Source organism: Rhineura floridana, chromosome 3 (assembly GCF_030035675.1).
Source record: "Rhineura floridana isolate rRhiFlo1 chromosome 3, rRhiFlo1.hap2, whole genome shotgun sequence".
Lineage (NCBI taxonomy): Eukaryota > Metazoa > Chordata > Lepidosauria > Squamata > Rhineuridae > Rhineura > Rhineura floridana.
Window position 1 is genome coordinate 5,950,095 of NC_084482.1, and position 26,204 is coordinate 5,976,298.

Below are 26,204 nucleotides of genomic sequence, written 5' to 3' on the forward strand. Positions count from 1 at the left end.
ACAAGAAGCCTAATTGTTAGGAAAAGGAGTCTTTCACACCACATGCTCAGTTGTAAATACTGTTGCAGCAAGCTTTACAAGTTCCTCCAGTATTCCACTGGTGCAGGCACTCAGACATTCAAAGTATCTGCATGTTTCTTAGGTTTTATAAAAGCAGAGCTTTGCTTAACTCAAAATTCCTTCTCCCTTTGATCAACCACATCTACACAGGTTCCACCTCCATACTCAAAATGAAACTGGGCCTGGAACTGTGCAACAACCCCACACATACCTTGCTAATTAGATTACCAATGCCAGGATGTCTGTTTTATGGACTACTCTCCTGCTCCCCCGCCCCCGGGCATCATAAAAGACCCAGTCCTGGGCTCAGAAACAAAATAAATATCTGGTCCTCTTCAAAGTATTGATAAGCCTCTTGTTTTAATTGAAATAATAATTATAAATTCTTGTTCTTATCACTAATGGGAGTTAATTATCTTGCATATGCTGCTGTTGCTTCTATGGCCATAACGGAGTGAGGTTAAAGATAAGTGAAATGCAAATAAGAAAAAAACAACACAAAAGGCAGTAACACTTTCCTAAGTGTAATACCATACCAACCACAACAAGATTCCTATGAGTAAGGCAGAAAACTAAGCATCTCACAACCAAAAATATGATAAATGAAGAAATATTTATATAAAAGCATGACTATCAAATATATTTATTATTTACACAAACTGTAAAGATATTTATAGTGCAATCCTAGGTTTATTTATTCAGAAGCAAGTCCCAGCGTATTCAGTGGGGCTTACTCAAACAGGGACAGAAATACAACCTCAAGTGATAAGCAACTTCATTCACACAACCCAAAATTCCGAATCATGCCACTTTACGCTGTTTTGCAACTGTTTATACTTGTTTTTATGGTTATTGGATTTTAAATGGCTTTATTTCTTGTTGTGAGCTGCCTTGGTTTCCAACCCTACCTCACAGGGGTGTTGGAAAGATTCCATACACGCACACGCACACGCACACACTGCAGATGTACAAATACATACAGCCCATATAATAGTTTATTGTCAAACCAGTTGGTCATTGCAGAAAAATCAGTATTAGTTTTAAAAAAATCAGTATTACTTTCCTACAGAATAAAAACTGTAATACCTAAGTAAGCCCTGCCTACTTGCTTTAAAATAGGACTGGAGGGCACAAACACAATTCTTTTTTACATTCACTCCAAAGTCCCATTGATTTTGAGCACATTCATAACCATGTCTACTCAAAAGTAAGTCCTATTGAATTCAATGGGATTTACTCTGGGCCAGAGCTTGGAAAAGTTACTTTTTTGAACTACAACTCCCATCAGCCCCAACCAGCATGGCCACTGGATTGGGCTGATGGGAGTTGTAGTTCAAAAAAGTAACTTTTCCAAGCTCTGCTCTGGGCATATGGGATTAGCATTGCTCTTACAAAAAGCAAGCATTGGGAAAGTTTTCAAAACACTGCCCAAGATCTGACTCCTGCACACAAGAGGAAAAAAAACTGAAATGTATATACTTACCCAATTTATGAGATTTTCAGATAAACCGGGTGAAACCACCATTTTGTTTTCTAGACACTGCCTAAGGTCAATGAAACTGAAACACAATCCCTGATTGGCTGCAATCCTGAATGGGCGGGGTTAAAGCTAGGAAGTGCTATACAGTACTGTTTAAAGAAAGATTTAACAGTCGGGGGGCGGCTGATGTTTTTATGTATATCTCGAGAACCGGACCACCTAGAAACTTAATTTTTTTTTAAATTAAAGCTGAGAATCTGGGCCACCTAAAGGGCTAACTGGGCGCCGGGTGGCATGCATAGAATCCGGGTAAAACCCGGCTAACCAGGCAATATGGCAACCCTAGTTAAGACCCTGAGATCCAGGCTCACAGAGAACCCTAGAAATCTATGGGCCTCAATAAGACCTGTGAGCAAAAGCAGGCAATGGTCACGGTGATCTTCTGTTTCCTTGCCAAAAAAACTCTGCCGGTGCATGACTGACATATATTAATTGGTCTATTGTTTTAACTCAAGCTAGCATTTAACCTGTGAAGGGATGATTGATAATTATATTATTTTAATCCTGAGAAACTGAATTTTAGTGATTCTTGGTTTCATATGCTGTAAAGTAATAGCCCCATCTAGAGGAAAAACTTTACAACATAATCAAAGTTGAAATGAAGGTTTAATACTGATTTTTATAATAATATGGGGGTTTCTATTTCACTTCTGATAAATAGAATAAGTGGGTGTTCATGATGAAAAAGGTATTCTGAGGTAGCTTGCCTTTTCTATTTTCTATTCCTCTGAGGCTGAGGGGCAGTTTTAGAATCACCCAGTCCCTTTCATGGACTATGTGGTCCTTAAATGTAGCCCTGTGCTTTAATTACAATCCTCTCTCTATAGCTATGCATATTTTCACATTAGGAATGGGATTTCTGGAAAAAGTATAAGGACATAAGAACCCCTATGGCAAAGGAATAGAACTGGGGGTGCTCATACATTCCCAAACACCCTAAGTTGAGGCAAACTTAACTCGAGGAACCTGTTCAAATATCTCCAGGTGTACCTGGGTCAGCATGGCCGATCAGAACAACGAAAGTACAAGGATGCATGAAAGCACATTCACAATAGCAGAATGTAACTGTATGGTAGTAACTGGTTTCAACTGGCCAGGAAAGAGCATTTGTCTTGAGAGATAGCAGGACAATGGTGATGTTTACAAGATGGACAGGATCTTGGAATCAGGAGTAGAATTGCCTAATGCTTTCTGATTGGTTTGGAACAATTGCAGTAAGGAGGAACTGTGATGTTATGTGGGAAGGAACTTGTGGGATTGGTGAACTACTGTCACATGCTGTAACTGAACTGTATAAAAAGAGCCTGCACACAGTGTCTCAGTGCAGTCCTCTCCAGCTTTTCTGGAAGGCTGACCCTGCATATGTTTGTAAAGAATAAAGGCCTACCTTTTTGCTTTAAGCCTGTGTCTTCAAATTACTTCAAGGACCCCCAGCAAAAGATCCCATAGGAGAAAATTTCTCCATCACTACAACTCTGAGTGATAAAAAGGTCTTCTACCTGGTGCAATAAAACTTTGCCATTTAAAAAAAAAGACAAATGCGTCATCCGCACTACCACAACTATAAGCACACTTTATACCACACATTATTTCTTATCTCTATATAAAATTGATCTGATCTGTGGAATACTCTCCTCCATGAAGTATGTATGGAGCCTTTCATTAATGAATTTTAAAGGAACTCTTAAGAGGATTTTATTTCAATCTATATATTTTTTATCTTAATGATGTTTTACTGCTATTTTTTAAAGGAGTATAATGTAGATTTTGAATTGTTATTTTATATTAATGTTTTTGTACACTGCCTTGTGAGGGCACTTGCCCTGAAAAGCATATATATATATACTGATTCTGTATACCAATCAGTATACTGTCTGGTAAAGGTAGGAAGTGGCTCCCTATATAGGGTTGCCATATTGCCCGGTTAGCCGGGTTTTGCCCAGATTCTATGCAGGCCACCCAGCCCCCGGCTAGCCCCTTAAGTGGCCCGGATTCTCAGCTTTAATTAAAAAAAAAATTAAGTTTCTAGGTGGTCCGGTTCTCGAGATATGCATAAAAACGTCAGCAGCCCCCCCGACTGTTAAATCTTTCTTTAAACAGTACTGTATGCACTTCCTAGCTTTAACAGCGCCAGTTCAGGATTGCAGCCAATCAGGGATTGTGTTTCAGTTTCATTGATTTGAGGCAGTGTCTAGAAAACAAAATGGTGGTTTCACCCCCTGTTTATCTGAAAATCTCATAAATTGGGTAAGTATATACATTTCAGTTTTTTTTCCTCTTGTGTGCAGGAGTCAGATCTTGAGCAGTGTTTTGAAAACCTTCCCAATGCTTGCTTTTTGTAAGAGCAATGCTAATCCCATATGCCCAGAGTAAATCCCATTGAATTCAATAGGACTTACTTTTGAGTAGACATGGTTATGAATGTGCTGAAAATCAATGGGACTTTGGAGTGAATGTAAAAAAGAATTGTGTTTGTGTTCTAACTCTTTCTGCCCCCTTCTCCAGTCCTATCTTAAAGCAAGTAGGCAGGGCTTACTTAGGTATTACAGTTTTTATTCTGTAGGAAAGTAATACTGATTTTTTTTTAAACTAATACTGATTTTTCTGCAATGACCAACTGGTTTCACAATAAACTATTATATGGGCTGTATGTATTTATACATCTGCAGTGTGTGCGTGTGTGTGTATGGAGTCTTTCCAACACCCCTGTGAGGTAGGGTTGGAAACCAAGGCAGCTCACAACAAGAAATAAAGCCATTTAAAATCCAATAACCATAAAAACAAGTATAAACAGTTGCAAAACAGCGTAAAGTGGCATGATTCGGAATTTTGGGTTGTGTGAATGAAGTTGCTTATCACTTGAGGTTGCAGTTCTGTCCCTGTTTGAGTAAGCCCCACTGAATACGCTGGGACTTGCTTCTGAATAAATAAACCTAGGATTGCACTATAAATATCTTTACAGTTTGTGTAAATAATAAATATATTTGATAGTCATGCTTTTATATAAATATTTCTTCATTTATCATATTTTTGGTTGTGAGATGCTTAGTTTTCTGCCTTACTCATAGGAATCTTGTTGTGGTTGGTATGGTATTATACTTAAGAAAGTGTTACTGCCTTTTGTGTTGTTTTTTTCTTATTTGCATTTCACTTATCTTTAACCTCACTCTGTTACAGCCATAGAAGCAACAGCAGCATATGCAAGATAATTAACTCCCATTAGTGATAAGAACAAGAATTTATAATTATTATTTCAATTAAAACAAGAGGCTTATCAATACTTTGAAGAGGACCAGATATTTATTTTGTTTCTGAGCCCAGGACTGGGTCTTTTATGATGCCCGGGGGGGGGGAGCAGGAGAGTAGTCCATAAAACAGACATCCTGGCATTGGTAATCTAATTAGCAAGGTATGTGTGGGGTTGTTGCACAGTTCCAGGCCCAGTTTCATTTTGAGTATGGAGGTGGAACCTGTGTAGATGTGGTTGATCAAAGGGAGAAGGAATTTTGAGTTAAGCAAAGCTCTGCTTTTATAAAACCTAAGAAACATGCAGATACTTTGAATGTCTGAGTGCCTGCACCAGTGGAATACTGGAGGAACTTGTAAAGCTTGCTGCAACAGTATTTACAACTGAGCATGTGGTGTGAAAGACTCCTTTTCCTAACAATTAGGCTTCTTGTTTTTCTCCACCCACCGCATCTTTGAAATATATCGTATATGGTTAACCGTACTGTTGCCCTGACTTACTTTATGTTTGTTGCTATTTTGTGTTTTTATTATGGTTTTATATTGATTGTGTATTTTTATTGTTTTTATTATATTTGTAAGCTGTGCTGAGCTCTGTTTTTAACAGCAGAAGGGCAGGATATAAATTCTCTTAATCAATCAATAAATACTCCATAGTGTTGGAAACTAGAGTCTAGGCATTTAAGGCTGAAAATGTTGCTTTTAAAAAAAAGATTTCTCACATCTTTCCCCAGCTTTTGGTGGTAATTCCTAGGCACAAAAACAAAACAACTGGACAATCCAAATATTAATATGCAGATACTTTGCATAATATGCAGATATTTGCATAATATGCAAATACTTTACATAATATGCAAATTAACCTGCCCGGATTTGTGGAACTGGAATATGGCAACCCTATCCCTATATGCCATGTGCAGCTGATGATGAAAAGCGCAGCTGTTGTTGCTGCTGCTATGGTGGAGTGGGCCATGACATTTTGTGATGTGGGGAGTTGTTGAGCCTCATAGGTCAAGGCTATGGAGGCTTTCAGCTATCTGGCTATTGTGGTGAATGATGCTTCCCCCCCCCCCCCGAGACCTGGTATGGGTGAAAAAATACAAATAGAGAGTCTGTTTGATGGAAGGATTGAGTGTGTCTGAGATGCTTCTTTCAAGCTCTACTAACATCCAGCCTGTGACAGGGAGTGAGGGGGTTTGGGGCAAAAGAGGGATAAGATCAGTTATGGTCAGGAGGATGCTGAATTTATTTTTGGAATGGTGGCTAAATCTGTGCACAGAATTACTCTATTCATGTGAAAGACACATAGGTGACTTTTTACTGACAGTGCTTCCATGGCTTAAAGGTATGACCACCAGAAAGGCTACCTTTAGGTAACAACCTCAGTGGTATTTCTTTGCACAAATGAGGACTGCTTGTAGGCTTCAGGAAGAAAACCTGTGTACTACGGAGTAATCAGTCAATGTGTGGGTGGTTTCCCAGAGTCCTGAAGCTCTTCCAAGGCCATCCTGTAGGGATCTCAGAAGCTGTTTTATGCTTGCTGACTTGTGGTTACGGGTTTTGCAACTGCACCAATGAATGAAGGCTTTCTAGGTAGTTTTAGAGATTCTGAGAGTAGATGGCATCCTGGAGGCTAGCATAGTATGCACTACCTAACTTAAGGATGGCCTGCCATTAGGTTTCTGGGCGGCTAGGTGCAGCTAGCTGGGGTTTAGGTGCAGGAGGAGCCCAGGGGCTGGAAGACTGCTGATTGCAGAAGGAACCAAGAGTTTGTCTTTGCTAATTGAACTAAATCTGACAACAATGGCCTCCTTGGCCAATGAGAAACCACTAGAAGAAGTGTGGCTTTCTCCAGCCTCATTTTCTAGAGAAGCTTGGACAGGAGCAGAATAGGAAGAAAGGCATAAATAAGTCCTTTCAGTCAGGACAAGTGTAGTGCATCCATTTCATCTTCCTGATCTGCTAAGTACCTCATGAAGAAGTGTGGAGTTTGGGCATTTTTTGGAGATGCAAACAGATCCAGGAAGGGTGAGCAAAAGTGTCTCCTCAGAGACAGGTTATGCTCCACTCCTCAGATCCACTGTTTGGCAGCTCAGGAAGTTGGCAATGGTACTGGCTGTCCCTTTCGTGTGCTAGATTAAGACTGACAGAATATTGTCCTCTGCCCACAGCAGGAGAGACTCTGCCTTTAGGTGAAAGGAGTGTGACCTGGTGTCCCCCTACTGTTATGTTCAACTGGGTTTTAGCAGAGGTGTTGTCCATTCTTATCAACGCATTCTGTTGGTGAAAGAGGAGCAGGAAGGAGCACAGGGCCAGGTTGATCACCTTGAGCTCAAGCCAATTGATGCTGTGAATGGATTCAGATGGCAACCATGTACACTGGAACTGCCTGTCCCTGACAATTGGCACCCTATCCAGAGAGACTGTGGTGACTACCTGCCTCAGGGTCTTGAACAGGGGTGCCATAAGAAAGGTTGCCTGAATTTAGTCACCACTGGAAGAACTGGATGACATGTAGAGGGAATCAATTTGGCCTTTGCCTGAGCTATTCCTAGTTAGTGAGGCAGGAGGAGACATTGCAGTGGTCTGTAATGGAGGCATGTTCAGGGGCAGATCCTTAGGCATGAAATATTATCACCAGGGTGTGGGCCAGAGTAATAAAATCTGCTCTTTTGTGTGGCAAGATAGGAACCCAACCTCTGTAAAAAAAGTTCTGAGTTCTCTCCTGAGAGAGGAAGATGAACCCTTCCCCTATGTCTAACATTGCCTCTAAGTGATGGGGTCAAGTGGCTTTTTTTTGCAGTTTGACTGGGAAGATGTGATTCTGCAGGAAGGCTAGCGTAATCTAGCTGAGCCTTGTCTTGAGATGAAGACCTGAGGAGAAGGTTGTTGAGGTAAGGATGTATATGTATGCCCTGAAGGCAGAGATATGCTATTGCCATGAGCCCCAAGAAGAACCTTTGACAAGATTGGGAGGATGAAGAGTGGATTGCAAATGTTGGGGAAGAGCTGGGGAGATCCTGGGTGAGACACTTCCAGAACCCTCTGGCAGCTTTGTGTTTAGTGAGGTTAATGCTGCTGGTCACCACCCCCATCTCTGGCAGCTGAGGAGAAATCCCCTAGCATGTAGCCCAGATGTAGCCAATGAGCAAATACAGCCAGGCCAGAGTGACAAGGTGAGTTCAGAGGAAGAGCTAACAATCTCACCAAGGTCATGCTGGCTGGAGAAAAGGTATTTACAATTAGACTGATTTCTTTCTGCTCCCCAAAGGAGCTCCCATCTTACAGTGCAAGCTAGAAAATGCTAGGGTAACTAGTGCCAATAGAGTGCCTGCCCAACTCTCTTATATTTAGAGTAGCTTGACATGAAAAGATTGTCCTGACAAAGTATGCTGTTGCTTCCACATATCCAGTCTGTTCCTGAGACAAGCCTAGTCAATTCCTGTTCTGTATCCTGAGATATGCCTAGTTTGCTCCTGTTCTGTTTCCTGATTCATGCCTAGGATGCCCGATGCTGTGTTGTTGTACTGAATTCTGGAATAAAGCTTCATGAAAAATCCAGTCTCTGAGTCTGCTTCTCTGGTTGGGAACCAGGACAGCTACTGCTGATATGATTATATTTGTGAAAACTCTGGGGACTGAAGCTAGACCAAAGGACATGGCTGCATACTAGTGCTGTTTGTAGGCAAATCTGAAGAAGTGCCTATGTTGGGGGGCAATGAGGACATGGAGGTGCACCTCTGTCAGGTCAACTGAAGCTAGATCAGGTGTGGGGAAACTTTGGCCCTTCAAATATTGCGGAACTACAGCTCATCATCCCTAGCCATTGGCCATGCTTGCTGGGGCTGATGGGAGTTTAGCAAGATCTGGAGGGCCAAAGGTTTCCCACACCTGAGCAAGATAATTGCTCTTGTGATGGTGCTGAGTGACCATCCTGAACTTGCGATACATGACATGCTTGTTCAAGTATTTCATGTCCAATATATACCTCCAGCCCTCTCCTTTTGGGGGGGACAACAAATTCCGACTACTGTATTATCTTTTCCAGATTCCGGGGGGGGGGGGGCAAAAAGTGTTGCAGAGTGGAAATAGTATCTTGCAACCTTCCCTGCTCCTTGCAAGTTCTTCCTGCTTCACATGAAATGAAGGGCACACTTTGCTGCTGCTGCTTGTCCAAGCATCCTCGACGGCAACAGTCATTGGCAAGGGCAGACTTAGTGATATGGGGACTGTGAGCACAATTTGGCCCCAGATGGCAGAAGGCACCAGCATTACTGGATTCTAATAAGCCCTGTTGACTAGGTCTGCTCGGAGGAAGCATGAACAGGTACACGGTGGAGGCTGTGTACTGACCGCTAGTGTCTTTTTAAAGGTTTTTCTTGCTTAACTAGTCTGATGGGCTGTATTGATTTTCTTTTTTGTTAGCATTCCACCTGTCTGAAGAGCCGTAAGGAAGGAGGGAAAAACAGAAAAGCCTTTTTTTTTTCTTTTTTAAGAACAGAGAATTTGAAAAGGAGCACTGTTTGGGAGGAGCACAAAGATAGGAACAGTGAAACAATTCTCTATCCTGGGTGAAGACAGGGAATGGAGGAGGAGTAGAAGAGTACTGACGAGCGGCTCGGGCTTGCAGGAATAGCGTAAGGAAAGCTAATACCCAGAATGAGCTGAGGCTGGCGAGGGAAGCGAGGAACAACAAAAAGGGGGTTTTCAGGTATGTTCGAAGCAAGAGAAAGACCAAGGAAATGGTGGGACTGCTGCTCAATGAGGATGGCAAAATGTTGACAGATAACAAGGAAAAGGCAGAACTGCTCAACGCCTATTTTGCCTCCGTTTTCTCCCAAAAAGGGAACAGTGTGCAACCTTGCATCGGTAGCAATCTCAGTAAGGGGTCGGGATTGCAGTTCGAGATTGATAAGGAGATAGTCAGGAAATACCTAGTTAACCTAAATGAGTTCAAATCTCCAGGGCCTGATGAACTGCATCCCAGAGTATTGAAGGAACTTGCTGATGTACTCTCGGAACCTCTTGCCATCATCTTTGAGAAATCCTGGAGAACGGCAGAGGTGCCGGAGGATTGGAGACGGGCAAACGTCGTCCCGCTCTTTAAAAAGGGTAAAAAAGAAGATCCGGGGAATTACAGGCCGGTCAGTCTGACTTCAGTATCGGGAAAGATATTAGAACAGATAATAAAAGAGTCCATTGGCAACTATCTAGATGACAATGCTGTGATTAGTAGGAGCCAGCATGGGTTTGTCAAGAAAAAATCCTGTCAAACTAATCTCATCTCTTTTTTTGATCGGGTCACTAGCTTAGTAGATGGTGGAAATGCTGTAGATGTCATCTATCTAGATTTCAGCAAAGCGTTTGACAAAGTCCCCCACGACCTTTTGATTAGCAAACTGGTCAAATGCGGACTAGATGGAAATACTGTCAGGTGGATTCACAACTGGTTAGAAAACCATACTCAAAGAGTGGTCGTCGGTGGCTCTGCTTCGGACTGGAAGGAGGTTTCGAGTGGAGTGCCACAGGGTTCTGTCCTGGGGCCGATACTCTTCAACATTTTTATCAGTGACTTAGATGATGGGGTGGAGGGAAGCCTTATGAAGTTTGCGGATGATACGAAACTGGGAGGGATAGCTAACACAATGGAAGACAGGAATAAAATCCAAAGGGACCTGGATAGACTAGAAAATTGGGCTGAAATTAATAAAATGACATTCAATAAAGACAAATGCAGGATTCTGCATTTAGGCCACAAAAACAAAATGCACGGGTACAGGATGGGAAATACCCGGCTTAGCAGTAGTGCGTGTGAGAAGGACCTTGGAATTGTAGTGGATCGCAAGTTGAACATGACCCAGCAGTGTGATGCTGCGGCAAAAAAGGCAAACACGGTTTTGGGCTGCAGAAACAGAGCTATAGTTTCCAGGTCGAGGGAAGTAATAGTCCCACTATATTCTGCATTAGTCAGGCCTCATCTGGAATACTGCGTTCAGTTCTGGGCGCCTCATTTTAAGAAAGATATAGACAAGTTAGAGCGGGTTCAGAAGAGGGCGACGAGGATGATAGCCGGTATGGAGAACAAGTCTTATGAGGAAAGGTTGAAGGAACTTGGCATGTTCAGTCTGGTGAAGAGAAGGTTGAGGGGTGACATGATTGCACTGTTTAAGTACCTGAAGGGCTGTCACATAGAGGAAGGTACAGATCTGTTCTCTGCTGCCCCAGAGGATAGGACTAGGTCTAATGGTTTTAAGTTGCAGGAGTGTAGATTCAGATTGGACATTAGAAGGAACTTCTTGACAGTAAGGGCAGTTCGGCAATGGAACCAACTGCCTAGGGAGGTGGTGGGATCCCCTTCGCTGGATGTCTTCAAGCAGAGGCTGGACAGCTATCTGCGGGAGATGCTCTAACTGTGGATTTCCTGCTGTGAGCAGGGGGTTGGACTCGATGGCCTACAAGGCCCCTTCCAACTCTATGATTCTATCTCATGGCCAGTAGCATGGGGAATGAATCTTGTAGGGGTTTGAACCATCTAATTTTTAATAGTGCCAAAAAACCCTTACGACAGCACAAGGTGCAAGGTGCTTCTTCACATCAGAAGATGGTCGATAAGGGAGATGTATCACATGCTCATTCCCTCCCTAATGAAACAACCACCTTTGATAGTGAAGAGTGTTGGCTGATTCAATTATTCGGGGAGCTGTCATCTGAGGCACAGGAGGATATAATAATAAAGTTGGAGACCCTGAAAGATCACTTATTAACCCTACATCGAGGAAGTGACAGGCACCAGAAGGAGATATCAATTGTTTACTCAGAAAACCTCCCCTCATCCTCCAAGGCCCTTCCTCTGAAGGCTCCGATGTCTGAGATCTCCTCGCTTCTAGTGGAAATTAATCCTGTTGCAGATACCCAGAGGGACACCTCCCCCTGGCAACAATAACCCCCTTATAAGTAAACCTTCACTGTCTTGGGTAGAGATGAGAAAACTAGAGACAGAAGAACATGGGACGTGTGATTCTTGTTTTACAACGAAGGAATCCCTAAATAAAGCTCCTGAATGGATCTCTTCTAATGTGAGCAGATGGAGTCTAAGCATGGAAGTGATCGAGCTAATAGAGGAAGATATGTCCCCCAATGCGGAGGGAATTATGGGCATTCTGTAGGAGAGCTCTGTGACTCAAATGCTCTCTCTTATGAGAGGGCAAATTCGGAAAGTACAAGTCCAGCTAGCTCCCCCTCCTATTCTTTTTGAATGAATTTTCTCGGGAGGCCTGATCAAACAACTGTGCAGTCTGGAAATGCTGCCTGCTGGGAAAACAAAATTTCTGACCTTGACCCTGCCCTTAGAAAGGTTCAAGACAGTACCCCTTTTCCAGAGCCTTGGTCCAAAGATGACCGATTTCAAGGCTTTCGGTTTTCTTATAACGGCAGGATGTGCTCCCCTCATAGTAGGTCATGGAGGGGGATCCAGGTGGCTCCCATTAGTACCATAGAGGGCAGAGAGAGATACTGTGTGGGGGGACAGCGATGTTATCGGGTGAGAGGGATATGCAACAGGACGTTGGCTGCCCCTAAGCTGTCTCCCCACTCAAATAACCTGGATAGCCACGGTGTCAGTCCCCCTGGGTTGAAATTGCTGCTCATGAATGCCAGGTCGGTGAATGGTAAAACAACGGCCATTCAGGACTTGATCCTGGATGAGCATGCCGACCTGGCCTGTACTACTGAGACCTGGTTGGATGAAGCTGGGGGGTTAATCTCTCTCAGCTCTGCCCATCAGGTTTCTCGGTGCAGCAGCAGGCGAGACGTGGGGGGCGGGGAGGAGGATTCGCAGTGATCTACCGAGATACCATCTCCCTGACCAGGTGCCCTGTCCCGCAGTGTTCTGGATTCGAGTGTGTGTATTTGAAGCTGAGCGGCCAGGACAGAATAGGGATTCTGTTGGTGTACCGCTCACCCTGATGCTCAACAGTCTCCCTTCCTGAGCTAACCGGGGTGGTCTCGGGGTTGTTGTTGGAGTCTCTGCAGCTTGTGGTGCTGGGGGACTTCAACATCCATGCCGAGGTCTCCCTGTCAGGAGTGGCTCAGGACTTCATGGCCTCCATGACAACCATGGGTCTGTCCCAAGTAGTAACTGGCCCCACTCATGCTGCTGGTCACACTTTGGATCTTGTTTTCTGTGTGGAGAAGAATGATGGTGATCTTGGTGTGGAGGATCTTTTTTTGGCTCCTTTGTCATGGACAGATCACTACCTGGTTGGGTTTAGACTCACTGGGACTCAGAACCTCTGCAAGGGTGGGGGACCAATTAGGATGGTCCGCCGCAGGAGCCTGATGGACCCAGATAGGTTCCTGAGAACTCTTGGGGATTTTCCTGCCACCTTGGCAGGCGATCCTGTCGAAGCCCTGGTTGACCTCTGGAATGAGGAAATGGCCAGGGCGGTGGACACGATAGCTCCTGAGCGTCTCCTCTCACGTAGTGGAGCCAAACCTGCCCCTTGGTTCACCAAGGAGCTGGCGGTGATGAAGCAAATAAGTTGGAGACTAGAGCAACGCTGGCGGAAGACTCGGAGTGAGTATGACCGAACACGGGCTAGAGCCTATTTGAAGGCCTACTCCGTGGCAGTACGGACAGCAAAGAAATCTTTTTTCTCTGCTGCCATTGCATCTACAGGGAGTCGTTCAGCGGAGCTGTTTCGAGTGGTTAGGGGTCTTTTACATTTGGACCACCGAGAGGATAATATACACCACTCAACAACCCGCTGTCAAGAGTTTGCACGACATTTTGTGGGTAAAGTCGCTTAGATTCGCTCCGACTTAGACGCTAGGATTGATACAGTCTCAGGGGATGTAACTTTGGCGCCTGCCTGTCCAATATTGATGGATTCCTTTCAATTTGTGCAGCCTGAGGATGTGGACAGGATCCTTGGAGAGGTGAGAGCCACCACATGTCTGCTGGACCCTTGCCCTTCCTGGCCTATAAAAAAGGCCAGAGAGGGACTGGCTGAGTGGGTGAAAGGAGTGGTCAACGCCTCCTTACAACAACGCAGAAATCCAAGGTGCCTAAAGGAGGCAGTTGTGAGACCTTTATTGAAAAAATCCTCCCTGGACCCCTTAAACATGGATAACTACCGGCCAGTGTCAAATATTCCATTTTTGGGTAAGGTAATAGAGTGTGTGGTGGCCTCCCAGCTCCAGAGATTCCTGGATGAAATGGAGTATCTAGATCCATTTCAATCTGGTTTCAGGCCTGGCTATGGGACGGAGACGGCTTTGGTCGCCTTGGTGGATGACCTACACAGAGAACTGGACAGGGGGAGTGTGTCCCTGTTGGTTCTGCTGGACCTCTCAGCGGCTTTCGATACCATCGACCATGGTATCCTGCTGGACCGCCTAGCTGGGATGGGACTTGGGGGCACTGTTTTGCAGTGGCTCCAGTCATTCCTGGAGGGGCGAACCCAGAAGGTGGTATTGGGGAACTCCTGTTCGACTCCTTGGCCGTTGGCCTGTGGAGTCCCTCAGGGTTCAGTTTTGTCCCCTATGTTATTTAACATCTACATGAAACCGCTGGGAGAGGTTGTTTGGGCATTTGGAGTTCGGTGCCACCAGTATGCTGATGACACCCAACTCTATTAATCCTTTCCACCTTCTTCCAAGGAAGCTGTCTTGGTGTCTGACGTCAGTGGTAGATTGGATGAGGGTGAACAAATTGAGGCTTAATCCAGACAAGACAGAGGTGCTCCTGGTCAGTCATAAGGCAGATCAGGGAATAGGGATACAGCCTGTGCTGGATGGGGTTATACTCCCCCTGAAAACACAGGTTCGCAGTTTGGGTGTCCTCCTGGACTCAGCTTTAAATTTGGATTCCTAGGTTTCTGCAGTGGCCAGGAGGGCTTTTGCACATTTGAGATTAGTGCGCCAACTGCCCGATCTGGCCACGGTGACACGCCTTAGTCACATCCCGTTTAGATTACTGTAATGCGCTCTACGTGGGGCTGCCTCTGAAGACTGCTCAGAAACTTCAGCTGGTACAACGTGCTGCAGCCGGAATGTTAACTGGGCTGATTACAGGGACCATACAACTCCCCTGTTAAAAAAGCTCCACTGGCTGCCGGTTTGTTTCCGGACACAATTCAAAGTGCTGGTGCTAACCTATAAAGCCCTACACGGCTTGGGTCCAGGCTATTTGTCAGACCGCATCACCCTCTATGTGCCTGCCCAGGCCCTGAGATCCTCAGGAGAGGCCCTTCTTTCAATACCTTCATCCGCACAAGTACAACTAGTGAGGATACGAGATAGGGCCTTCTTGGTGGCTGCCCCTAGGCTTTGGAATTCCCTCCCTAAGGAGATAAGAATGGCCTCTTCCCTGCAGTCCTTTCGTCGACAGGTAAAAGCTTTATTTCAGCAAGCTTTGATTCCGAAGGCGGCTAAGGATAGGCCCAAAAGGAGGTTATATTGTTCTTGCTTGTTTATTTTTTAATTATTCTGATTTTATGAGTATAGTTTTTAATTATCAGAAACAGTTTAATGCTATTTTAAATGAGTTCATTTTTTAATTATATCTGTCTATATTTATTTATTTATGTATTATATGCTTTTAACTTTGGTAGGTTTTAATTGTATCTGTTTTTATCTGGAAGCCGCCGTGAGTTCCAGTTTGGAAAAACGGCGGGGTATAAATAAAGTTAATAATAATGATAATAGTACTCTCCTTCTTGTGTTCCCCAGAAACTGGTATTCAGTGACATACTGACTTGGATACTGGACATAGTACATGCAGTGCAAGCAACATGATTCAGTTTTTTATGATTCTTACAAACATTTCCCAACATAAAACCAATGTCACCTTACAATAATTGGTTTTGAGCTTCAGTGTTTCACAATAAAGTATCATACAGAACGAAATTACAATGTACCATTTGTAATTCAGTAATATGAGAGCATTGGTCAAGGGTTTGATTACTTTTGCAAGGCACTGTATATATTGTGACTAGAAGCCACTGAGAGCCTTATCCTCAATTAATTTGTCTAAACCACTTTTAAAGCTGTCCATGTGGATGGCCATCACTACCAGTGGCAGTGAATTCCACTGTTTAGTATGAAATATGTTCTTTTGTCTGTTCTGAATATCCTACCGTTCAGCTTCATTGGGTGACTCTGGGTTCTAGAATGATAAGAGAACCTCTATCCACTTTCTCCCCATTATTCATGCCTATCATATCGCTTTTCTCACCCTTCTTCTAAAGTGAAGAGCCCCAAATGTTGTAACCTTTCCTTGTAGGGGAGTTGCTCCAACCCCTTGATCATTTTGGTTGCCCTTTTCAGAACCTTTTCCAGCTGTACAATATCCTTTTTGAGGTGAGGCAACCAAAGCTCTATAAAAGTATTCCAAATGTAGTCTCCCCATAGATTTATATGCTATTATATTGGCAGCTGTAGTTTCAATCCCTTTCATAATGATCGCTTACATGGAATCCACCTTTTTCACAGCTGCTGCGTGCTTGGTCGATGTCTTCATTGAGCTAACTACCATTCCTCCAAGATCTCTTTCCTGGTCAGTCACCATCAGCTCAGACCCCATTAGCATATATATGAATTTAGAATTATTTGCCCTAATATGTATCACTTTACACTTGGTTAAATTGAATTCCATTTGCCATTTTAATGCCTGTTCACACAGTTCTGAAAGATTCTTTTGGAGCTCATCACAGCCCTCCTCCTTTTTTACCACCCAGAACAATTTGAGATCATCAGCAAACTTGGCCATCTCAGTGCTCACCCCAACTCCAGGTCACTTATGAACAAGTGTACCGTATTTTCCGGCGTATAAGACGACTGGGCGTATAAGACGACCCCCAACTTTTCCAGTTAAAATATAGAGTTTGGGATATACTCGCCGTATAAGACTACCCCTGCTTATGACATGCAGGTACTTAGCAGGAAAACTGTCACTTATAAACATAAGGCTGTTTGTCATCAAACATGTAAACATAAAACAGTGCAAGTGGATTAAACTTTTCCTAATTCACTCTAAAGCTGAAAGGAAGGATAAGACAATAAACCCATGGGAGCTGCCATGCTGTTTGTTTTCTAAGCTGACAACCAAACTGGAACTGATGATGATAGGAGGAAGATAACAAACAATAGAGAGAGAGCAAGTGCCGGGCAAGTCCCTGGCGAGTTAGCAACGCCCATCATAACTGCAAGCTACGGTATTTTTACAGGTTTTGCTGGCGTGACAGTTTCCCTTTAAAAGCCTTCAAAATCCTCCTGTTCGTCATCTGATATCATAAGTACATCAATGACATCTTGTGATACATTTGTAAGGCAGTCATCGTATGGATCGAATTCCGTATCAGATGGTGTGGTCTCAGCTTCGGCTTCCTCTTCATCTTGCCACAAGTAGTCGTCCTCCATACCATCTAATGAATTTGATATGCCACACTTCTTGAAAGACTTGATTACTGTTTCTGCATCAATATCATTCCAGGCTTTTATGACAAACTTGCACAAAACATCCAACTGTGGAGCACGCATGTTTCCTCCTTTTGTGAATGACTTTTCGCCGCTAACCATCCATTCATTCCATTGTTCTCGAATGCGATCTTTAAATGGCTTGTTTAGGCACACATCCAGTGGCTGTACCAACGATGTCAATCCTGCAGGAATAACTGCCGCATCTGTGTTTAGTCTTGCAAGCCTTTGCTTGGTGCTGGGAGTTAAATGAGCCCTGAACATATCCCACACCAGTAGACTACGTTTTTGAATAAGTCCACCTGGTCGCCTGCTCCATACATTATCAAGCCATAGCTTTACCCCTTCTTCATCCATCCAGCCTTTTTCATTCACATGTACAAAACAACCAACAGGGAACTTGAGTTTCGGCATTGTTTTTCTTTTAAAAATAATCATTGGTCTCAGTTTGGCGCCATCAGCTGTGCATCCTAGTACCACTGTAAAACTGGACTTCTCATGTCCTGTTGTTTTAATTAAAATTGTTTTTTCACTTTTTTGATGGACAGTTTTATTTCCAACCATATCAAAATTCATTGGAGTTTCATCCATATTTCCAATACTACTTAACGCATAGCCATGTTTAGTGCGCTGTTGTATTACGTATCGATGGAAACTATTTACTTTGCTGTCAAGATCTGCAGGTAATTTTTGGGCAACTTTCGTCTTTTGCCTCAGTACCAAATTATGCCTTCCCATGAATCTAGTACACCAGGATACAGTGGCCTTAAATCTGTTGCTGTGATCTGGGTTAGATTTGGCCCACTGAAGTGCAAACAAACGTATTTTATTTCGTGTCACTACATAACCGTTTTGGCGATGCTCATTCACCATGTCTGCTACATGTTTTTCGAGTTCTGGCCAATGTGGGGTGCCTCTTCTTAATGCACACTTACCCCTTGGCATACTCTTTAATGCTTTTTCATTTGCTTTCCAGTCCCGAACCATCTTTTCTGTTACTCCATATTGTCTTGCAGAAGCGCAGTTATTATGTTCCACGGCAAAGTTTAAAACTTTAAGTTTGAAACTGGCTTCATATTTCTTTCTTCTTGCTGGTGGAGCCATGATGGGGTTTTGACTGTTGGACATTTGTATACTGTACTGTATGTACTGGTGCTATACTGTATGAACAGGTACAGATACTGGTGCTGTACTGTATGTGGTACGCAGTATACAACAACCAGCCAATCACGGCAAGCGATGTACCTTACCGGCGACTGGCTGGTTGTTGTATACAAAGCCTGCTTGGATTGGTCAGCTCTCCCTGCCTGCCCAGCCCTCCCTGTCTCCAAGACTATCAGAGCGGTAGCGCAAACACGCCTCTTTCACCCGTCTGGCCCGCCCTTGTATCCTATTACCTCCTTCTCTGCCTCTCAGATCTCGCACATGCGTGCCTGCGCCGCTTCACTGCAGTCCTCAGGAGTCATCAGGACCGCGTTAAGTCACTTCTGAATCCTGGTGAGTGGATTTTCTTCTACCGTACTTGTACAGCGCCGCCCTTGCTGCTTTCATACGGTCGCCGCATACGGTGGGGATGCGGCCGCGGCCGTTTTTGAGCTCCCCCCACCATATGCGGCGACCGCAGATTCTCCAGTCTGGCTTGGAAGTTTCAGCACCCGCCCTATAAGACGACACCCGGCGTATAAGACGACCCCTGACTTTTGAGAAGATTTTCCTGGGTTAAAAAGTCGTCTTATACGCCAGAATATACGGTATGTCCTTGCAGACTCTGTTGCTTACATCACTCCATTGTGAGAACTGTCCATTTATTCCTACTCTCTGCTTTCTGTTCTTTAACCAGTTACCAATCCATAAGAGAACCTGTCCCCTTATTCCAAGACTGCTAAAGATTATCTGTTTTTCTGTGTGATAGAATTTGACTCATTACTGTTAGATGCCTCCTTTACCCCAAGTTGAGAGAAGGCAACAGTGCTAGCAGTGTTAGCAGAAGGTCAGACCAAAACTCTTCCAATAATTATAAGTACCGTGGCATGCTTAGCGCAAGGAATCATTACACTAATTTTCACCCTGGCTGGTGTGGAGTTGAATTTGACTGAGCATGAGGCTGACTTATTCTATTACTTAAAACATCTGGATTTGCTGCAGGTACCAAAGGTGTGTTCATATGGTTTATGTTGCACTACTTTGATGGTAATCATCTATTCCCACTAAAATCTAAACAAAGGAAAACACATGCAAACAGGAACCCAAAGTTAATTCTGTCACCACAGTTATTGTACATGAACCAAGCTGGTCTGCCATTTGCTGCTTTTCCTTATACTGCCTGAGTCCAGTCTGACACAACAGAAGAGTATGTTTTGGTTTGGGGTGGTGGCAGCTCTTAGCACAACACTGCAAATCTGAAATGTCAGTTTGTGCGATTGTGCTGTTGCTGATATGGCAGATATATTCATTTTGCACTTGCCTGCAACTGAACACACACATTTTTGAAAGGATTTTTAAGGAAAGTGGTAATAAAGCAAAACTGCTGCCAATACACTGAAAAAAGAAAACCAACCCAGCAAAACTTGAGCACAGCCTTTTTGGCACAGAGAAACCCATTGGGATACAGAATGGGAGTTAATCATCAACTGGTCACACTTTTTGAACTAGGCAGGTGCTATCCTAATGGACAAAGAATGGCCTCTGGCCTTCAAGGTAAAAATGTTGAAAGGGAGGTAACTCTTTCCCCAAAAAAGGGTTCTGGTCTTCAGCAGTGTTGAAAACATAGGGTTGTATCCAGTGTAGTGCTATATTAAAGTCTCTTAGTGATATACTTGTTCCACCAGCAGAATGTTGTTGTACAAGAGAATGCATAAGCAGGTAGCTGGTAACTTAGTTGCACAACAGACTGCGCAATCTGCACAAAGAATTTCCACTAATGCAACTATTGCATTGGATTTCTCTGGTGCATAATGTTAAACTCACTAGTACAAGAGTCCTTGCGCTAGCAGACAAAAAACATTGAATACAGCCCTTAAACCTGGAACCTTCCAATCTGAAACCTTGAGCATTCTCACCTGAGACAAAAAGCCTAAGCTCAGTCCTGGCTACAGCTCTAAAACTGTCCAGATACAAAGGAACAAATCAGAAATGACCCAATCTTTCTAATACATCACATGTTCACCTGTTATCTGACACCCTGGGCCAGCTGTAGTTGACTGTAGAAGAGTGCAAGGTGCCTGGGATTCTCTGTTCCTTATTGTTTGATTGATGCAAAATCTCCAGCGACCAACAGGGGATGACTGGGGAGCGGAATCACCTGGAGGGAAAGAGAGAAGTATAAGGGGTGATCACTCCTCTACCGTATTTCAAGTGCACAACAAGAAGGGGGGGAAATATCAAAATGTGCATAAACATGACTATAGGAACATCACTGCTGCTGAGAGTAGAAGCCTTAGAAGCAACAATGTCTAGTAATCAGAATCCTTTAGTTGGCCTTAAGGCACTGAGGCTGCTATCCTAACCCACTTAAGGAATAAACTCCATTGAACAGAGTGGCATTTCCTTCTGAGTAAATATACATGCGTTTGTGCAGCAAGACTCATCCTCAAATTTGTAACTGAACAGCTGTGGAAAGGACAGACTCTCCCTCTGTATGCCTTTTCATCTCCTTGCTTATTTAGATGCAGAGTTTTAAAATGGCGAGACAGCCCCTCCCCAGGCAACTATTAAGGGAAGGGAGAAATCCTTCCTGCCTTTTTGCACATCTTAGTTACTTAAAATTGACTGGCTCTCTCTTCTGCAACTCTAAACAGTGTTGGTGCTGCCATCTCTACCTCCAATACATATTATGTTGAATCACAAACCTGGACAGGAAAAATGGAATATTTAAAAATAAAAATAAAACAAAATAAAATAAAGCCCTTTCGCTTCCAATGATACCCCACCACTGTGAGAGTCTGTGTGTGTGCTGCCCAAATGTGCCATGGGCCCACGTGGCCCTACTTTTTCCATTTTCCTTGGATCAGTGAACTTGCACAAAAAAACCAGAATGAACGCCGCCTATGAAGCTAACCTGCTTTTGCATTGCCTTAATTCCACTGTTTTTTCCCTTAATCTAGGGTGGCTACCAACTGAGACTGTAGGCTTCTCAGGCTATTCCTCAACCATATTTACCCCAAGATAAATGCACATCTATCTTGTGGGGCCTTCATTGTGCCAAGCACCTGCCCCATACCTGTCTTCCCTAAAGTCAAGGTGCAGGTTACCCCAACACTAGGTGCAGGTTATCCCATGTCATATTGCTCATGCTTCAACAGGAATATTCTGTTACACTGCTATTTTTCACCAAAACACCAGAAACTAGCCCACGACTCTAGGCTGCAAGGCAAGAAACTCAAATCATTTAGCAACAAAATATGAACCAGAAGTTCCCCATAAAATAATAGGGCCATTACCTAGTTTCAATAGATTTCCTTAAATCCAGTGTTTCCTCCTGGCTGAAGTAGAGAGGGCTTTCTGATTTGTACCTGGATGGCATTGTATACCTCTGTTTTATCATACAGTTTTCACTCTGCTTATACTATACTTTATTAAAGTCCCTTGCTTATATGACACAAAAACATTGATTCCTTGCCTCCTTGAGCACCATTTGGTGGAAAGGTGGGATACATATTTAGCAAACAAGTAACATGTACCTCTTATAGAAGATCAAATGCACATTTATCAAAGTGTTTAGCATAGTAAGAATAAGTTATATCTGGCCACTATGTAACCATCAATGGACTGCAGGGCTGGGAGCCAAACAGTTGCTTCAGGCTCACCCATGGTCTAAACATGCTCAATGATTTTTTTTGACATTTTTTCTTTGAACAGCGGGTCCCCATGCTATATGACAATCTGCTCTCTGTTTAAGAATTGATCTGAGATGTAGTAAGGAAGATTTTTGTGTCAGAAGCACACTGAAAGATTATCTTAGCTGCACGGAACTAGTCATATAGCTTCTTGAATCCTGGCCAAGGGTTTAATTGTTCGAGTCTCCAGGGGCATCAAGATATGTATACTAGAGGTGGTAGAAATTACAAATCAAGAGCAGACAGATGCTCAACTTGTGTGTAAAAAAAAAATCTTACAACTTGTATTGTTCTGTTGATATGAAGGTCATACCAGAATCAGAGAAATAAAGATAACTCAGTGAAGACTTGTCAAATAAAATTATGGATTCTAATTCTAATTTCTTTTGAAAAGTAGCCCATCATGCTAATTGACTGACTTAACACCACACAAAGGAACACAGCTGACAGTGCACATTCCAATTTTCACTTTCCACTAAGAGAAAACCCATACATGAGAGAGTCTCATCCTCTCTCAACCATTTCTTCTATATTTCTTACATGGAAATCCAGCTATTTAAATGTGTATGCCCCATTTCATAATTGATGGCACCACACATTATTTTTGCTATTTTTGTACTAAACCTCAAAAAGGAAAGTCTGAACTGGCTAGATTTTCAATTACTTTTGAAACCACACCACTGACTATAAGTTAGGGGTAGTCAAAGTGGTGCCCCCAGTTATTGTTTGACTCCAGGTTCCCTCAGCCCCTGGCAGCTCGGCCAATAGTCAGGGATGATGGGGGACATAATCCAACATCTGGAGGCCGCCACATTAGCTGCCCTGCTATAAGTAATGAATTCTGCCTTATGATTCCACCTGCTTTGGGATAGAGTCACTACCAACGACAATGAAGGTTCCTAAAGGTAAACCAGAGATCCTTGTTTGCGCAGCTACATCAAACCAATGCCAGAATGTATACCAAACAGTCCATATCCTTTAAGAGCTCATTATTTATTTTTTATATACTGCTTACTTGACAGAAGGCTTCTGTGCTTTGTTTTGTTTTGCTGTTATACCCAGCTTCAGCCTAGAATACTGTCACTCAGACCTTTAGAATCTTTTCATACAATTATGAGTACTATTGCAGGGAAACTATAGCCAATAAAACACTACTTGAGGGTGAATTACAGTGTAGGGATTTAGGAGACAAAAGCAAGCCCAAATGACAAGGAATTAAACTGCTTTAGTTCTTGCTAAAATAGCAACTATTTTTGTCACTTTCACCTTTAAGGAAGGTGGGAGGTGGTTTGTTTATCCTTCCTTCAATGTTAAATGTTTTAAAATAGTTACTTACTGCCAGTTTGAGTAGATGCTGGGTTTATCTGAACTTGTTCAGAAGATCCTGTCTGAATTAAAAATGAATAGATAAATATAAAAAGGGAATTTCCCAATACAAGCACACACTTTCCCAGAAAAGTGGCATCACAAATCAAACAGAACTTACTTGTGTGTTAGCTGCATCAGAAGGAATAGACTCTGCCCCAGAGGTTCGCTCTTCAATAGGAAGACTGCGGATGATGTCCTGGGCCTGGCAAACAATAGCCTTCAGTTCATCAACAAATTTCTCTTTCTCATTTTCCAACACAAAGTCATCTTCAACCTATTGTTGGAAGGAAAAAACAGTAGAGAATGTAGATGTATCTTCTCTCACAGTTTTCATAATCAGGGATGTCTTAGCTTTCTAAAAGAGTATACTGTTTGGCTGCAGGAAAGCTCACATATAGCCAAAATTATTGACATTCATATAGCAAGAAGCCATCTCACGTCTACTCAAATAGAGAAATAGCACTTATCCTAAAATCATATTACGATTTAAGTATTTATTCTTCTAAAAATATTATTTTACAATACCCCCAGAAGCCACCTGGCACAGCCAATTGGCTCCCTGGACAGGGCTTAGCGTCAGTGCACCTAGTGGAATCCATTACCCTGAGCGATGCCAGTCATGTCCCAAAAGGATTAAGTCTGCTCTCAGTCCACACTCCTGCATGGTACCACAAATCACGATGGTAGCAGGGATCAAGGTCTTTTACAAAAGTCCCACCCTTGTGTGGGGCTCCCATCCAAGGGTCTGATCAGAACACACCTATTCAGCTTCAGCAGTGCTGCTGCATCAGGTATGAAAGCAGCGTGTAACTACAGCCCTCTACACCACATCTTGATAGAAGATCAATGTGCTCTGTTCAGTATTTTCTGTAGTAAATATAAGGCTACCATCCTGTGCACACTTAGTTGGAAGTCAATCCCAAGTAGGCCTAGTTTCTAAGTCAGGGTCTTCCACATGCTGTTGGATTACAACTCCCACTATACCTGATCACTGGGCATGCTGGCTGGGATTAATAGGAGGTGAAGTCCAACATCAGGAGGCCATAACTCCCATGAGCCCTGTCCAGCATGGCCAGTGATTAGGGATAATGAGATTTGTAATCTACAACATCTGGAGGGGTACAAGACCCTTGTTAGAAGTAAAGATGTGCAGGATCAGGCAGCAAGATTTACGTCTAAAGAAGAAATGTGTATAGTTCTCAAAGTTCTTCCATTGATTTCAATGATGTTCAAACCCTGAATCATTCATCCAACCTGCCCTAAAATACTCTCATTTTTTTAGGGCTAAGACACCATTCTAAATCTTATTACCCAACAGCAGATGGACCTGCAGGAATCTGTAGCAAGCATGAAACAACCACTTTTAAAAGGTTAATTCAAATGGTTTAAGAGGTTTTTTTAAAAAAAAATCCTGAACTCCTTACATGTGATGTTCCAAAAAGTGATAGTGCCTGGGAGTTTAGTTTAGTTAAATTTCCATACCCAGTTTTCACTGATTCCTCTAACAGCCCCCAAATCCTCTCCATTTTTAGGACATTGCCCAAAAGCCTCTCAAAGTTAGTTCTCAAAATAAACTGTGCAAGACAAGGGGATGTCAAGTGGAAGGTTAGACTTCACAGTTTCCATATCTTGAGAAATGCTATGAACAAGACATAGGGTAACTGCACATCGTCCTGAGCAACCCAAGCATTGGAACAATATCTATTGGGAAGCAGGATCTAAGAAACGTGCCATGTAGTCTGCAATGTCTTCTGGAGCATCTCCATCAACATCAAATTTAAACGTGACCATCTTGTTGTTGTGAGTCTCAAGCTGGCACTCCACAGTGTTATCTCCTGATGTTGACACCTGGTTGAAGAAAGAACACATTGTGTCATTAGACAGAACATTCCTCTTGTTTGCAATTCCTAGTAAACAAAGATCACCTCTGCCTAATCAGAGTGCCACCAATCCTATCAAACGACATCATTAGTCCAACAGCTAAAGGGGCAAAGCACCAATAATTAACCTTTGCTTAACAAGGTTCAGCATTGTCAATTGTCCTTGTTGTTGTCTTTAATGGACAATCATGTACACATTATATGTTGTCCTAAGTTATGAAAATGACTACAAATAGAATTCATTTCTGCAATATTTGCCATCAGTTGAAAATGCCAGTGCCTAATGGTCTTTGGGCTTCAATGGCCACAGTTTGAAATATCCCATTAGAAAGCTTTATAAACATTGGCTGGAGGCTTGAAAATATAACTCTTGTCCTTCTCCTGAAGACTATATTCAAGTCTTTCCCTTCAATGATAGCCTGATTGCAAATACTTTGGTATTTCCTTTGGAATGGATTCTAGGCCCTCTTCACACTATATTGTTTTAAAAGCAACTGACCGCAACCCTTTCATTTCTGATCATGTGAAGCTGTAAGAACAAATTTAAGTTAAATAGATATGAAAAAAACTAACGCCATCTGCCATCTGTAACGCTGGATGCACAAATCAGGAAATAAAGAATAATTTATCTAGTATTGTACCCAACTGAGTATTTTAAACAGTACACTTTGCAAGACACAAAATTCATCCCACAACTTGCCATCCACAAAATTGCTGCCAGACACAAAATGGAAAGGACTGCTTTCAAGTCGATCCCGACTTATGGCGACCCTACGAATAGGGTTTTCAGGTAAGCTG

General features: G+C 42.9%; 1 protein-coding gene across 11 annotated transcripts in view; it reads right to left on the bottom strand.

Moving 5' to 3' along the window:
- The window catches only part of WNK3 (WNK lysine deficient protein kinase 3), a 164,091-nt gene that overhangs the window by 26,596 nt on the left and 111,291 nt on the right, over positions 1 to 26,204 (bottom strand). For all 11 annotated transcript variants that reach the window (XM_061614118.1, XM_061614117.1, XM_061614114.1 and 8 more), the window contains 4 exons: positions 25,258 to 25,374; positions 23,645 to 23,800; positions 23,495 to 23,546; positions 20,490 to 20,624 (listed from right to left, as the gene is read on the bottom strand). In XM_061614118.1, coding sequence (XP_061470102.1) covers positions 20,490 to 20,624; positions 23,495 to 23,546; positions 23,645 to 23,800; positions 25,258 to 25,374 — 460 coding nt within the window. The remainder of the gene's footprint in view (positions 1 to 20,489; positions 20,625 to 23,494; positions 23,547 to 23,644; positions 23,801 to 25,257; positions 25,375 to 26,204) is intronic.